Source organism: Balaenoptera acutorostrata, chromosome 11 (genome assembly GCF_949987535.1).
Source record: "Balaenoptera acutorostrata chromosome 11, mBalAcu1.1, whole genome shotgun sequence".
NCBI classification, from domain to species: Eukaryota; Metazoa; Chordata; class Mammalia; order Artiodactyla; family Balaenopteridae; genus Balaenoptera; species Balaenoptera acutorostrata.
In genome coordinates, this window is record NC_080074.1 from 8,964,753 (window position 1) to 8,979,696 (window position 14,944).

The 14,944-nt window shown below is 54.0% G+C and overlaps 1 protein-coding gene across 1 annotated transcript in view; it reads right to left on the reverse strand.

Annotated features, from left to right (window-relative positions):
- Positions 1–2,342: 2,342 nt before the first annotated feature.
- FAM83F (family with sequence similarity 83 member F) overlaps positions 2,343–14,944 on the reverse strand; it is a 29,444-nt gene continuing 16,842 nt past the window's right edge. The window contains exons 2-5 of the mRNA XM_057557055.1: positions 10,847–11,014; positions 10,238–10,359; positions 8,715–9,403; positions 2,343–2,618 (exon numbers count right to left, since the gene is read on the reverse strand). Coding sequence (XP_057413038.1) covers positions 2,569–2,618; positions 8,715–9,403; positions 10,238–10,359; positions 10,847–11,014 — 1,029 coding nt within the window. The 3' untranslated portion in view covers positions 2,343–2,568. The remainder of the gene's footprint in view (positions 2,619–8,714; positions 9,404–10,237; positions 10,360–10,846; positions 11,015–14,944) is intronic.

A 14,944-nucleotide genomic window follows, 5' to 3' on the forward strand; every position in this document is an offset into this window, starting at 1 on the left:
CCAGATGTCCCCTTGAGATTTGATGACAGAGAGACTTTCACAAAGTATGTGCAAAGTGCTGGAACAGAGGGCAGACGCACTAAAAAGTGAGAAGCCGAGAGGCAGAACGGAGGGGCTGGAGTTTAGGCAGACAAGCTGCATTTTAGGTCTTCAGGATCCTCAGCCACCTTTGGACTATCGTCTCTTCCCGAGCATCTTAGAGCTGGAGGGGGTCAGAGACCATCTCGCTGAGACCTCTGTAAGGAAGGGCAGAGGTGCCCCACCTCACAGGCCAGCACTCTTCCCGTGACACTGCGTTGCTTCCCTTTTTTTTTTTTAAAATTTATTTATTTATTTATTTTTGGCTGTGTTGGGTCTTCGTCTCTGTGCGAGGGCTTTCTCCAGTAGCGGCGAGTGGGGGCCACTCTTCATCGCGGTGCGCGGGCCTCTCACTATCGCGGCCCCTCTTGTTGCGGAGCACAGGCTCCAGACGCACAGGCTCAGCAGTTGTGGCTCACGGGCCTAGTCGCTCCGCGGCATGTGGGATCTTCCCAGACCAGGGCTCGAACCCGTGTGCCCTGCATTGGCAGGCAGACTCTCAACCACTGCGCCACCAGGGAAGCCCTGTTGCTTCCCTTTTAACACATGGTCTCCCATCCTGCTTGGTTTCTCTGAAGAGAGTGAGAGTGACCCCACGCTGGTGCAGGGAGAAGCCAGGGCAGGACGGACAGCCAGGCTCAAGGCTGCAGCGACTTGGAACCTCCAGTCCAGAGCCTCCTGCATGTGAGGGCAGGGGAGGAACCGGGCTTGCTTTGGGTCAGGAGACGGGAAAGGGATTCCGTGGGCCTGCTTCTCTAGCAAGGGAGGCACAATCGCTTAGGAGCTGGTCCCCTCCTCTGGCCTCCCCCCTTGCCCCAGAGGTGTTCACTCTGCTCACCAAGAGTGCTCTCTCCACCCAAACACTCTGAGCTGAGGTGTAACCCCTGCCCCATGTTTTCCACCTCCCTCTCCCTTCCCCTCCAGAACTAGCAGGGCCACATCACCAGGCCTTGGTGCATAAGGAAGCACTTCCCAGGAGTGTTTAATCCTCACAGACGCTCATGGAGGTGGGTCAGGGTCCCTCACCCCCCAAGAACCAGGTGCACCCTTCCTTCCCCTGCCGCTCCCACCACCCACCGGGGAGGCCAGGCTCCTCGCAGGATCCTCGGTGCGCCCCTCGCTCCCTCTCCCATCAGGTGCTAGCAGGCACCAGGGCCCCTCCCCAAGGGGCTGCTGGTGCCCCAGGGTTTTGCAGAAGGAAAGATGTGAGGACGAGAGTTTGGCTCAGAAGTAGGAGGCTGAGAGAGGCTGAGCGTGGTGCTTTCTCAGGCACTGCAGCCCTCGGCTCTCCAGGCCTCCAGCACCCGGCCGGAAGCAAGGCCAGCCACAGAGCCTGCAGTTTGGCAGTTTCTCTGTTGTCCATTCAAGAACCCCCTCCGCAGGTCCTCTCAGTCACATGCGTGAAGAGGGGGTGGTGTGCGATTTTCAGCTGGTCTTCCTGGCCTGGCATCATGGCGATTATCAGGCCAGGTCCCTAAGAAGCCAGGGAGGCTGAGGCTCCTCAATACAGTCTGACTTTGGCAGGAGGCCTAGGCTGGTCTTTGGCTGACATATAACTAGAGAAGGCACATAAGTCCCGGCTGGTGAAGGGACTGAGGGCCATCTCTGGGATGGGAGGAAGACCAGCACTCCTGGTGACAGGGCCCAGCCTCCAGCACCACCGGAACATCAGCCAGGCTCTCTCTCTCCCTACTTTGGGCTGCAGATCAAGGCAAAAAACGGGAGGGAGCTGCCTCAGGTAAAGGCACTAGCAGAACTGCCAGATGGGCTTGCAGCAGGCAACAGCCGAGGAGGCCCGGACCACTCAGGACACAGCCTGCCAGGATGGTGCTGGGGGAGGGAAAGGAGGCCTCAGCACAAGGGCTCTCAAAATGGCAGGGTCAAATTCTGCCCTCATTCCATTCAGAGTCTACTGCAGGAGCCTGAGGGACACACCAGGAAGGCCAAAGCAGCCAGCCCCCAGCCGTCCTCGCTGCATCTTCCAGCTTGAGTTCAGAAGCTCAAGCAAGACCGGATCCCGGGCTCAGAGCCCTGTCCTCGTCCCTTCTGTTCCACCAAACCTCTTGGGGGACCAGCAGCACCAGGAAGCCCAGGGAAGGAGAAGCCGGGGGCTGGGGCTGCCCCGGAGACCCCATCACATTAAGGTATAAAGACATGGACTCATCCCATCTGGGGGCCGGCAGGGCAAGGCTGGACCAGTGGAGGGAGGGGGCTGGGCATAAAGGAGAGCGGACACTAGTCAAGCTTCCACTTCTTGTAAACAAAGGCTGACCCCCTGCCCGGCCATGACAGTCTTGTGGAGGCGTGTGATTGTCTTGAGATGCTGCAGACCCTCACATCTGGGATACAGGGTCCCTGAGGCCAGGATGGAGGCTGCTGGGGCAGGAGGCCAGTAGGCGTCCGATGTGCAAATTGGTGCAGGGTTTGACCTGTGTCTCCACAGGACAGGATGGGGGCATCCACAGGTCCTGCCGACAGCTGGCCCGCAGCTCACAAAATCACACAATTGCTGGCCTTGGCAGGACTGGAACTTGTTTTACCTGCAGAGACAAGGGACACAGGCGAGGGAGGATGTAGGTAAAGTGCTCCCTGGGCTGGCCTCCAGCCCCCCTCCTATGCACCGCCCACACCGCAAATTTGGGTGCTGGGGTCACTGTCTCCCTCCCAAGCTGCTGAAACTAGGTCAGTAGGGTCCTCAGAAGAGCAAAAGGAAAGATTCTCCCTGCCCTGACAGCCTTAGCAAGACCACCACTGGTTGGGGCATCAGGGATCTGCCATCTCCTGACCTCAGCGGGGCGATTCACCAGTTGCTAATACCCTATGCAGCGTCACAGCTCACAAGCGCGACCGCAGTCACTGTCAGTGACCCTCAGCGTGGCTCTGCTGCAAGGGGGCATCCTCGGCCCGACCTGACAGTGGGGGGCAGGAGGGCCAGTAGCCCCCAGAGCCGGGCAGTGCCTGAGCCAGTGCCCGCTCCGCCGAGCCCCATCTCAGCTCCTCCCGCCACTCAGGCCGCTGACGTGGAAGGGGCAAAGCGGTGCCTCAGGAGGGGCCGGTAGGCTGACCGGGAGGGAGCCAGGCATGGCGGCGTGGACCCCAGGCTTAGGGGCGCGGAGGAAAGAAGGGGTGGAGAGGCACAGCTCTCCTCTTCCCAGGCCCCTTCCACCCGTTTCCACTGCCTCTACACCCCAAGCAGAGGCCGGCTGTGTTCCTGTCCTCAGGCCAGCACCTCGCGTCTGCTGCGGGGAGCCCTCCTGGGGCGCGGGCCGCCGTCCCCCGGGCGGCCGCTGACCTCTTTCCTGCCGGTTCCTCTCCACACCGCCAGGGCCAGGGTCATCTCCCGGCACTCGCACCACCTTCCCGTATCACCTCAGCTGTGAGTTTCACGGAGGTGGTGTTGGCCTCCTCTCCCAGGCCGTTAGCAAGAGAGACGCTGAACAGGCCTGAGTAGGGCCCTTCCCTGCCCGGCCAGCGGGGCCCAGGCCTCGGGACTTGCTGCGGGTCCAGCTGAGCCTCCCTGGAGGCCGTTCCGAGAGCAGCCAGAGGGTCGAGGAGGTGGGAGGGGAGCCAGACGATGGTGCCCGCCTCCCTGTGGCTCCAAGGGCCCGGAGCTGGGTCAGCCTCCAGCCTCCAGCCTCCTCGGGTGCTGAGGCTGCCTCCGCTGCCCTTCCTGTCCTGCAGTCCCCTGGCCACCGCAGGACACGTCCGTCCCCACTTCCTGTTCTCAGCGGCTTGCTGTACTTACTTGGCCTACTGAGCAGATGCCGAGTTTCTCCCCAGAGGCAGCAGAATTTTGGAGGCAGGTGAGAAAAGTCCTCTGGGCTCCCGAGGCCAGGGAGGAGTGGCTGCGTGGGCTGCGGGCAGCCGGGGCAGAGCAGGTTTGTGGCCAGCTCCCCACACTCCCACCCACTCTCTGAGGCTGGATGTGAGCCTGGAGACGGGCCTCTCGCTCAGAATTCACCTCCACGCCTCTGACGGGAGGCCGGGCTGAGGACCAAGCCCTCGAGTCCGCCCCTCCCGCGGCGCACAGACCGGAGCCCGCTGCCGCCTGCAGCAGATGCTGTGGCCAATCACACCTGCTCAGATGAGTGGAGGAGAATATATCAACAGCCCCACATTTCTATTTTTTACAAAGTATATGTGGCACGGGTGGCCCAAAGGAGGCTGAGAGAAAGTCAAACTTCAAAGGAACAAAACAGTGAAGTGAGACTGGACATAGGGGCAGGAAGTGGAGGAAAGGCGGCCTGAAGGAAGGCCTGGAGCATCAGGACCCGGTCCGATGGTCAGGACCTGGCCGGTCCGGCTCAGCAGGCAGGAGAGGGGACAGTGATATAGACGGCCATGACAAGGACAGTGAGCTCCACCTCCCTACAGGCTTCAGGACCTCACACTCCCCTCTTCTGGAAGATTCTTCCCCTGGATGTCCACCTGGTTCTCTGATTCCCATCATTCAAGTCTCTGCTCAAATGCCCCTTTGTCAGAGAGGCCTTCCCTGATCACTCTTCAGGAGAAGGTCCTTGCCCTCCCTGCCCCCCTCCCAGTACATAAGAGCAGGGGCAAGCTCACTCTGTCCACTGCTACACCAGGCATTTAGGACCGTGCCTGGCACAGAGCAGACACCGCATAGATAGACATTTGTTGAAAACAATGAACGATCAGGCAGCAGCAAGCTACGTAAGGGTTCACACCAATCTAGTAACAAGAGCAACTGCAGTGGCATCAGTGGGTGGTGACTGGGTGACGTACGTGCCCTCACTCACCTAGATGGTGACGGAAGCCCTGGCCAGGCCCAAGAGACCAGCAGGGCAGGGGATTTTGACACCTGCCAATGAGACTAAGGACGCCTGCCTCTTCTCCGGAGCCCAGTGGGATCAGCTCCTCGAAGGATGCCCACTCAGCTCCCCTCATCTGTGCCATGTGACCGAGACCTTGGCTGGTAACAGTGCTCAGGCTTATGGAATCAGAGCACAGCCTGAGAACATCAGCCGGGGTCTGACCTCAGAAGCGACACTGAGTTTTGGAACTCCATCTTGGCAAGACAGCTGTTGAGTAGGCTTACCCTGGAACTGGAGGCCCACAGGTTCCTTATGGAGCTCTGAACCCCAGCAGCACCTCCCCAGCCTTCCATCCCAGGCAGGCGCCCAGACTTCTAGGAGAGAGATCTGAGACCTCCACCCCAGGGATGACACAGGCAAATCTGAAGTCCCCAAATCCAGGAGCCAGCGAGCGCAGCACTAGGAGCCAGACCACACTGCCAGCCAGGGTGGCCCATCCACGCATGACTCAGGGGAACCTGGGAGAGTTCTGGCACAGCAACTGTGGCTGCAGTCACCTCAGAGAACTCTGGGAACAGAAGCGTGGGCTCAGGGGCCCTCGGAAGGTGGTGACCCAGAGGCACTCTCCTCTTCCTCCATACGTGGCGGGGGGCGGGGGAGTCAGTCATGTACTCAGGCCTCTGGCCCTTCCAAACAGCCTTTAAAGACGTAGGCAGCTGGTGTCAACCCTAACCTCCCAGAGATGGCCATAATGCTCTGGCAGGCCCTGGGAGGCAGGAGAGCCCACCGCCCTTTTCTCACTCATGACTGTGGGCACAGGGCCTTGCCTCTCTGCACCTCTGGGGTCTCGTCTTGAAACAACGTCATCAGGCAGGGTGGCTGTGGGTTCTGGGTGAGAGCATTTAGCACCGTGTCTACCCAGCACACGCCAGGTGCTCAGCCAAAGTCTGTGCCTTTCTTCCTCCTCTTACCGTGCACGAGAGTGTTGGCCTTGTCCCAGGGATTTCCCCAGGGGGACCAGGAGGGGTTTCAGGACATCACCTGGAACCCCCTCCCCCAAACTGGCAGTCCCCGAGGGCAGAGCCTTGTCACCTAATCTGCTGCTCGGAGGACCCCTACGTGGGAAAACGCTCGGGGCGCTCGTTTAAAATGCAGATTCCTGAGCCCAGCCGAGCAGGACAGACCCCTGACTCTTTTGACAAGGCTCTCCAGTGACTGCTGGTCCCTGAGGTTGGATCTCTGCCGCAGAGTCCCGAGCTCCTGGATGGGCACAGGCGGCCGGCTCAGGAAAGGCGCCAATTGCAGGAGCAAGGACTCAGCTGAGAGAAAAACCAGAAGGACAGGGTGCTTGGCTTCCACCAGTAGGGGGAGCTGTGAGCCTTCAAACCACCTGGCCGCCCACGGCTGGACTGCCAGACCCAAAGGAAGGGATTTCTGAAGGTTCTCCCAAGGGCCACGCTTGGGTTTGCAAAAATGTGCATGCTGTTTGACAACTATATACTTCTTATCAAGTAATTGTACAGGCTGCCAGCTCTTAGCTTTTCTATTTTTCTCTCTTTTAGCCACCCTGTCATCGGCCTGGGTTCTCCCTTGACAAGAGGGCAGCAGGGACAGAAAGGACAGTCAGAATCAGAGCTCAAAGGGACCTCCTGAACCCTTCCTGGATCAACCCCTCCTCTTCTCAACCAGGAAACAGCCCCCGGGGAGGTGAAAGGATGTGTCCCAGGCGTGGGGAGCAAGGTCCTGGGAGCTGAGATCCCTCCGATGGCTGTTCTGACGCTGCTCTGAATGTTCACTGTAGGACAGGGATCCTTTCCCTGGATGGGGCCCTAAGGGAATAGCTAACGTGATTTCCTCCCAGATGACAGTTCCCAGTGTACTAGGATTGCAAGTTCCAACCTTGGGGACCCCCATGCTGCCAGGAACCTGACCCTCTGGCACACAGAGTCCTGCTGATAAGCTTCTGCTGCCTGAGAGGAGGCACTAAACCAGTCAAATGTTTGGGAGGCTGGAGGCCACAAAAAGGGCCTTTGGGGAGGGGAGTCTCTGGCTTCTTGCCCTGCCTTCGAGGGAAGAAAGAGGAAAGGTCTCATAAGGGATTTGAATGCCAGGCCCTCGGGGCTGGATGCCCATCCGGGTACACAGAGGCTGTGCTGGACGAGGCCACTCTGTGTGTTTCCTTATGATGGAGCAGGAATAGGGTGATCTTGAGGGCCATCCCTCGTGTGTGCCGCTGCACTCTTGCACTTGCCCTTCTCTGTCTCTGACTCTCTCTCTCAGGGTGCCAGGCACTCAGGAGACGAGCTGGTACAGGGCACTGTCCCTGGCTGTTTGGCTGGCTCCTGGCACCCCGTGCAAACACTCAGGGAACAGCAGAAGTGTCAGTGACCGTTCAAGTCATCCAAGCAGGGGAATCTGATGCTGAGACTCACTAAAGGAAGCAGGAAGGGATAAGACAATGGCCTTTTGTTTCTATGGAAACAGCACCTCAGGGTGAGGGGCTGAAGGAAGAGAAAGCTTCTGCTGCACCTCCAGTCAGGGCGTGGGAAAGAGCCCCTTTTGTGGTTAGGCTCGCCCCTCCCCCTCTCTTCCCTGCCAGGTGTTCACCATGGCAACCCTCCTTCCAAACCAGAGGCGCAGGGCAGCAGCAGCAGCATCCGGTGCTGGGGGAGCCAGGGAGCCCAGGGGGAATGGGACAGGCCCAGCTACCCCTCCCTGACAGGACACGGGCCCTGGCCTCGGTTTGCGAACTGGTCCCACTGCCACTTACTGTGCCCTGGGACCACTTAATTCACCTCTCTGAGCTTCCATCTGCCACCTCCGTGGTTACTGTGAGGGCCAAGTGAGAGAGCGAGCACCTAGTGAAGGACCCGGCACACGGAGGCGCTCAATAAATGCTTCCTGGCCAAATGCAGCTATAGCCCTGGCACTGCTGCTGTGCCCAAATTCTCGGAGATTCCAGGCCTGTCCTAACTTTAAGAGGCACGGACTGAGTGCGTCAGGCTCTCTAGCAGGGCTGGGGCATCCGTGTTTGGGAAGACTTGCACTCCAGCCAATGTCAGGTCAAAGCTGGGGCCTTGAGGGACACAGGAACTCTGGAAGCACTCAGGCTGCCCAAGGTAAGTCCCTGCCCTTACTTACCTGGCCAGCCAGGGAGCCCAGGCTCACCGCTGCAAAGCCCCACAGCCGTGGAGGGAGAAACCCCAACACGGAAACCCCTTTGACTCAGCAATGCCGACAGGAGAAAAGGTGCCAGCAGTGGCCCTGCCTGTCACCACCAGCCAGAAAGGGCCACCCTGGAGACTGTTCCAGAGAAAGAGATAAAGGCAGAGAGACAGCCAGAAAGATACCACCACCAGGAACAGTCTCTCCCAGAAGTAAGCAGCCTGGCAAATACCACTTATCAAATAAACACAGGGAGGAGCCACATCAAACTATTTACAACAGAGACAAGGAAAAGCGGGTCAGGGCATTGGTGCGGTGTGTTTGACCAGGTCAGATCCTGACGACAACTGATCCAGCAAGGAACAAGGTTTGCTGGAACAAGCCCTAGAGTCAGAGCCCTAGTCTCAGACTACTCCGTGCCCAGCACTGTTCTGAGCACTTCATATCCTCAGAACAGCTGGGCGAGGCAGGCATCACTTTCCCCTTTTAGAGAAGAGGAAACTGAAACTCCGGCCTGCAGTGGCTGGCCCCAGGCCACACGCAGGCAAAGGCCAGAGCAGGATGGGAACTGAGGACCAGAGGGCCCAGAGCTGATGTGCTCTCCCTGCCGGGAGGCTGCCTTCTTACAGAATCAGCAGTGCTCCTGGACCAGGGCCAGAGGCCTGAGGAGCCCTGGGCCCGGTGGGAGGGGCTCACCTGAGACGTCACTGGAGCCCTGGTTGGGCCTCTTCCCCGTCACAAACTCCGCTTCGGCCAAGGCCTCGGGGGAGAGGGCACCGGCCGTGCTATTGGGCGCTGCGGGCCTCTTGGACCGCCGGCTGAAGAACCTGCTGCTGAAGCGCCTGCCCTCCTTGGCCGCGGTGGCCTCCCCGTTGGCAGCTTCTCCCCTGCCGTTTCGGGCAAGGGCCTCCCGGGGTCTGGGCTTCAGGTCCACACGCAGGTGGGAGACCACCCTGCCATCCTGACTCAGCTCTCCCGAGAGAACGGGCTCCACGGGGGGCAGCACCTGCTCCAGCGTGACCAGGTCGTGCAGGAAACTCTCCAGGCGCCGTGCTGACTCGCCGCCCTTGCTGCCCTCCTCCTGCCCCTCTGCATTGCTGCCGGCCTCCCGCTGCTGCCGGGCAGCCCAGCGCATCATCTCCCCAGGTGGGTGGCGGCCGCCTGCCACCAGGGTGTACTTGGGGTTGATTAGCTTGCGAGCCACCGTGGAGGCGTAGTTGAGGCCCAGCCTGCCAGCGCCTCCTGCCAGGCCCAGCTGCTGGTACAAGTCCACCTCCTCGGAGACAGCGTACAGCTCCCGGAACTCCACGTCGAAGGGCTCTACGTTCTGCCCCGTCAGGAGGAGGAGAAGGTTCCTGTCCACGTGGGAGGAACTCCAGGTGAATCTGGGAACATGGGGACAGAAAAGCAACATACATGTGCCCGGGCCTGCAGCCTCGCCCTGCCAGCCGTCCCTCGGCGAGCCCATCTCCACACCCCGCTGCCCAGCCCGACCTGCTCCACCACTGAGGCTGGATGCCTTGCTGCCTTCGTGCTGGGGTGCTCTCCCTCCACAGACCCAAATCCTCCCTTGGCCCAGGTCTTGGCCTCAAATGCAGAAAGCAGGCAGTGGGTGCAGGGCAAGGGCAAGGCCAAGAGAAGTCAGGCCTGGATTCAAACCTGCTTTCTGCCCTGCGTGCCTTGTAAAATGGGGCTTGTAAGGGGTACAGTCACAGAGTTGTTGTGAGGCTCAAAGTCCAATAACGAATATAAAAGGTTTCGCTCAGTACCTGGCACAAACATACATTTAATAAGTAGTACCTATAGCTGCCACTACTGTTAATAGTATTCCATTCCTCAATAGTTCTTCTCTGAATTTTTAGAGCACTTAGCGTCTGCAAAACCCCATACTTTAACCATGTAAGAGGACTGACGCCATTTATTAATTGTTTCATGTGCCCGGGTCTCTTCCAGCCTCAAAAGGCAACCAGCTGTTGTGGACCATGAAAGGCAGGCAGTGCTTAATGCTCAATAAAAGTTGACCCTCTTTCTTGAATAATCCATTAGCCAGAAAGTTTGAGGGAAGGGACTGGCCAGGAGGCTATTCTTTGCTATCAGAATAGACAATAGCTCTTAAACTCATGATTGTGGAGGCTCTAGCCCAGCATCTTTCTGAACACGAACACTTCTGACCATGAACTAAGGCCTCCCAGGCCCTTCTCTGACCTGGCCCAACTCACCTGTAGGATCCAGTGGCTACTTTTTCACCATCTACCATTAGGAACTTGGATGACAGGGTCCCCTTGATCTTCCCCATGGGCATGTAAAAGCCAACACCTGTCACAGAGCGGACACGGATGTTCTGTTGAGAAGAGGAGAAGGGCACTGTCACTCAGGCTGGAGGCCTAGAGGCTCTAAGCTGAGTCTCTGCTTGGGCGGAGGACGAATGCTCTTGTCCACGGGACCCTGACTCTGCTTCCTACGGCCTGAGGAAGTCAGCACATCTTGCTTTGGGCTCGGATGGGCCCAGGGTGGCCCCGGTCTGCTCTCAAAGGTCTTCAGAAGAGAAGCACAGCCCTGCCTTCAACCCTGGCAGTGACTCTGCGGGCTGAGTGCCCGGGACTGGGCCGGAGCTGCCTCCTTAGCCTCAGCAGCCTTGGGATAAGATGTAAGCTGGGCATGCCGTTAGGGTTATCCGTTCATGAGGCAAGGTTTTGGACACAAGGAAAGGGGTTGAGAGTGCTGTTCACCTGGGCCCTGAACCGGGGAGCAGGCAGAGGGAGGGCAGAGGCAAGCTCGATCCCACTTCCCTCCCCCCTCCCGCCCCCAGCCCCAGTGGTACAACTTACCCGAATACGGAAGTCAGAGAGCTCCAGGCCCTGACACATCTCCAGGAAGTACTTCACGCCTGCCTCGTCCAGGATGATGTACACGGGGACTCGGCGCTTGGAGGCAGCATCCACGATGTCTTGGAAGATCTCACCATCAGTGAAGAGGTCCATGACCACAGCAATGACCTGGACAGGGAAGGGCACCAGTGAGGCACGTGGTGACTACACACATACAGAGTCACACTGCGGCCCACGGAGGACCAGCTGGGCTGGGGTAAGCGCTGGCCAAGAGTCAAAAATGCCATCTGCACCACTCCTGGGTTTCGCACATCCCCACCCACCTCTGAGCGCATGTGAGCAGGAGATGGGCTCCCTGCTCTGGGAAATGAAGATGGTGCACAGGGTGCAGGCCATGCTGCTTGTGCTTCATCCTTGGCAAACTCCCACCACCCACCCTGGGGATTTTCCAGCAGCTCTTCAGAAGCCGTTGTCAGTGGAGATCTAGGAGGCTGAGGAAAGTTGGTTCTGGTGCCTTCGGGAAATAAGCAGGTTCTAGGAGCTGTAGTCACCGAGAGGCATGAAATGGACCATTTCCACAAGCTGCAGATCTGCTCAGATACCACTTTCTTTGCAGACCTGGGTGCTTTGATCTCCCTGCAGCTGTGCAAAGCCCTGTGCTTCCCTGAGCACAGATTCGGGCAGAGCTCCAGTTAGCTCGGGCTCCCTTGGCCTCCAGGTGTCCAGACCATCCCACTTCATCCTCAAATCAAGGACCCTGCCTAGGACCCTTGATTTCCAAAAGCCAGTCTTGATTATCCTTCCTGGAAGGTGAGGCCTTCCACAGCCTGAGGCAGATTTGCCTTTCTGACCTCAACCTTCTCCACTTCCCTATACAAACCTTCTGCTCCAGAGGCAGGGTTTTCTTGTTGGCCCCAAGCACTGTGCCCATGATGCAGAGGAAAGTATGTGCTTTGGGGTCAGAGAGATCTGATTATAACCACTTTCTATTTATGTAGCCTTAGGCAAATCCCTTAACTTTGATGAGCCCCTGTTTCCTCATCTGCAAAGTGGGGATACTCTGTACTTGCTACATTTGGCATCAGGATTAGAAATAACATCTGTAAACATCAACAATGCCTGATACGTAGGTAAGTCTTCAATAAATGGTAACCATTGTATGGTCGAAGGAGTCTGCTTGTCGTTGTAACTGAAAGCCCGAACACTGAAGCCAGGCAGACAAGGCCTGGTTCACTAACTCCACTGCTCACTCATCAGTGCCCCAGCTTCCTTGGCAGCAAAATCGAGCTCATAGTAGCACCTGTCTCAAAGGGTTGTTGAGAAGGCTTAGAGAAGCAAACTGCGAAAGTGTTTAGCACAGTGCCGGCACATGTTAAGCTCAATAAGTGTATCCTCCATCACCATCGTTATTATCACAATCACCATCACCTTCACGTGTGCTCTGCCATTATCTCTGCCTCTAAAGACCACCCCCCAACACCATTTACACAATATTACATAAGGGCCTTCTTACCTCCTACATTTAATACCCAATCATTCATACAAGTAACATTTACAAAGCCCCACAGGCAGAGGGAGGATCTAAGGCCAAACAAACTATAGTCCCTAACTTCAAGGGGTTAATCCAGTTGGAATCATAAGACATTCGCACAAAATAATAAGACATAAGGTAAAACGAGATAAATGCCTTAAGAGATGCACAAATGATGTGTGATGTGAGTTCAAAGGAGGGGTGGTAGGAAGAGAAGGAGGTACTTAGGGAGGGGGAAGATTGAAAGATTACTTTCAGCCAGGGGAGAACAGGAAAGGTTTCACCGAGGAAGCTGAAACCTGAAGAATGGGCAGCCTTGGGTGCCATGAGAAATGAGCAGGGAATAAAACCGAGCAGGGAATAAAACCAAGCAGGGAAGTGGGCAGGGCTGCCATGCATGGGTATGCAGGTTGTGCACTGCACACAGGCACTGGGCTGATGGGGGTGAGTGGGAGCTGTGCCTGCCTGAGGAAGAGATGCCTTTTCCTAATCTGTGCACAGGTGCCACATGGGCTACCAGGGGCCTAGGAGGTGAACATTTCAGGCAAAGAAAACAGTACAAGCAAAGGCACTGAGGACAGGCATGACTGACAAAAACAGAGGCGATGCAAATAAAATACTGAATGAAAAAAGAGAAATAACTACAGATATATTTACTTTTCAAGAACTTCTTATTATTTAAGAAATCTTACTATTTAAGAAATGGTAAAAAGACTAGGAACATTTACACATTGATGACTTTGAAAATGAGACTGACAAGGATAAGTCATTAAAAGTGAATTAAACATATCAACTATAGTTCAGTTTTTTAAAAAGTAAATTAAATATAATACAGCATAATCAAGTAAGGTTATCCTAAAAATGAAAGAATTATTCAACATCAGAAACATCAAATTATAACATTTATAGTGTCAGAAGGAAAATCATATATTATCTTAATAAGTTTTTAAAAAGTATTTGATAACACTATTTGTGACTAAAATTCTCAAAAAACTAGGAATAGAAGGGACCTTCCTTAATGTCATAAAGGCTATCTACTAAAAACCCTCATGAAACATACTTAAAGTTGCATTCCCTTTAAGTCTTAAGCAAGTCAAGAATATTCACTTATCACCACTGCTGTTCAACAAAGTATTGGTGGTCCTGAGAAATGCAATATGACAAGAAAAAGAAATGAAACAGAAGGATTAGAAGAGACAAAACTACCAGTATTTAAAGATGATATTTTTTTTAAAAACCAATTAGAATGCAGAGAAAAACTATTAGAAGTAATAGGAGAATTTGGCAAGATTGCCAGATACAAGAAAAACTTACAAAAACCAATAGCATTCTTCTACTACAGCAATAACCAATTAAAAAAAAAAAAAGAAAAGAAGATCCATTCAAAATTGCAACTTAAGCACATAGTATTTAGGAATTAATACCTTTATGGAGAAATTTAGAAAACTCTATTAAAGGACAGTTACAAATATTTGAATAAATGAAAAGATAAACTGTGTTCATGGATAACATGATTTAATGTTTTAAAAATCCAGTTCTCCTCATATTAATAAAATCCAATGCAATTTCAATGAATGGTCAGTAAAATTTTTTGAGGAGGTCAAATATTTCTAAGATGTGAGGAAGAATGAAGATTCACAATAGCTAAGTCAATTTTGAAAAAGAAAAGCTAAAAGGGGACACTTGTCCTACTAGACAGTAAGACATACTGAAGAGCCAAATTAATAAGAATTGAGATACTGAGATAGGAAGGAACTGACAAATAGACCATGGGACAGAATAGAGAGACCAGAAATATATAGGTACCTACACACATACATAAAACTTTAAGTTAACTTAGTCTTAACTTTAAGGTAGAATCACAACTCAGTGGAGAAAGGATGCTGTTTAGTAGATGCTATTGGGACAACTGGCATACTAAATAGAGAAAAATAAAATGGATCCCTACCTCATACCATATATAAAGGTGAATTTCAGGTAGGCTGTATACCTAAATGCAGAAGATACAACTAATAAAGGAATTCATGAAATATAGGAAAATATCTTCATGGCATAGGCAAGATAGGATTTATTAAGATTCCAAAAGCATGAATCATAACACAAATAAAATTTTAAAAGAGGCATTTGGCAAATTAGGGATTTTCTGTTCAAAGAAAGATGTCAACAGACAAAGATAACTGACAGGGAGAAGATATCTGCAATATCTACAACCGAAAGGAACTAATAATATACAAGAGATGCCTGCACATCAGCAAGAAAAAGACAGAAAACTAACTAGAAAAATGGGCAAAGGATATGAATAGGCAATTCCTAGAGGAGATACCTGAATGGCTAATAAGTATGTAAAGAGAAGCAGACCTCATTAGTAAGCAGAAAGATTCAAATTAAAGCAAAGAGATAGTAATAACTGCAAATGAAGTGTAACCTTTAAAAATTGTATAAAAAATTTAAAATAAGTTTAAAAAAAGCAAAGAGATAAGAGAGATACCACTTTACAACTATAACATTAACTAAAAACTAGAAAGTTGGGTAGTCCTAAATGTTGGCGTGTGAGGAAAGGGGAACCC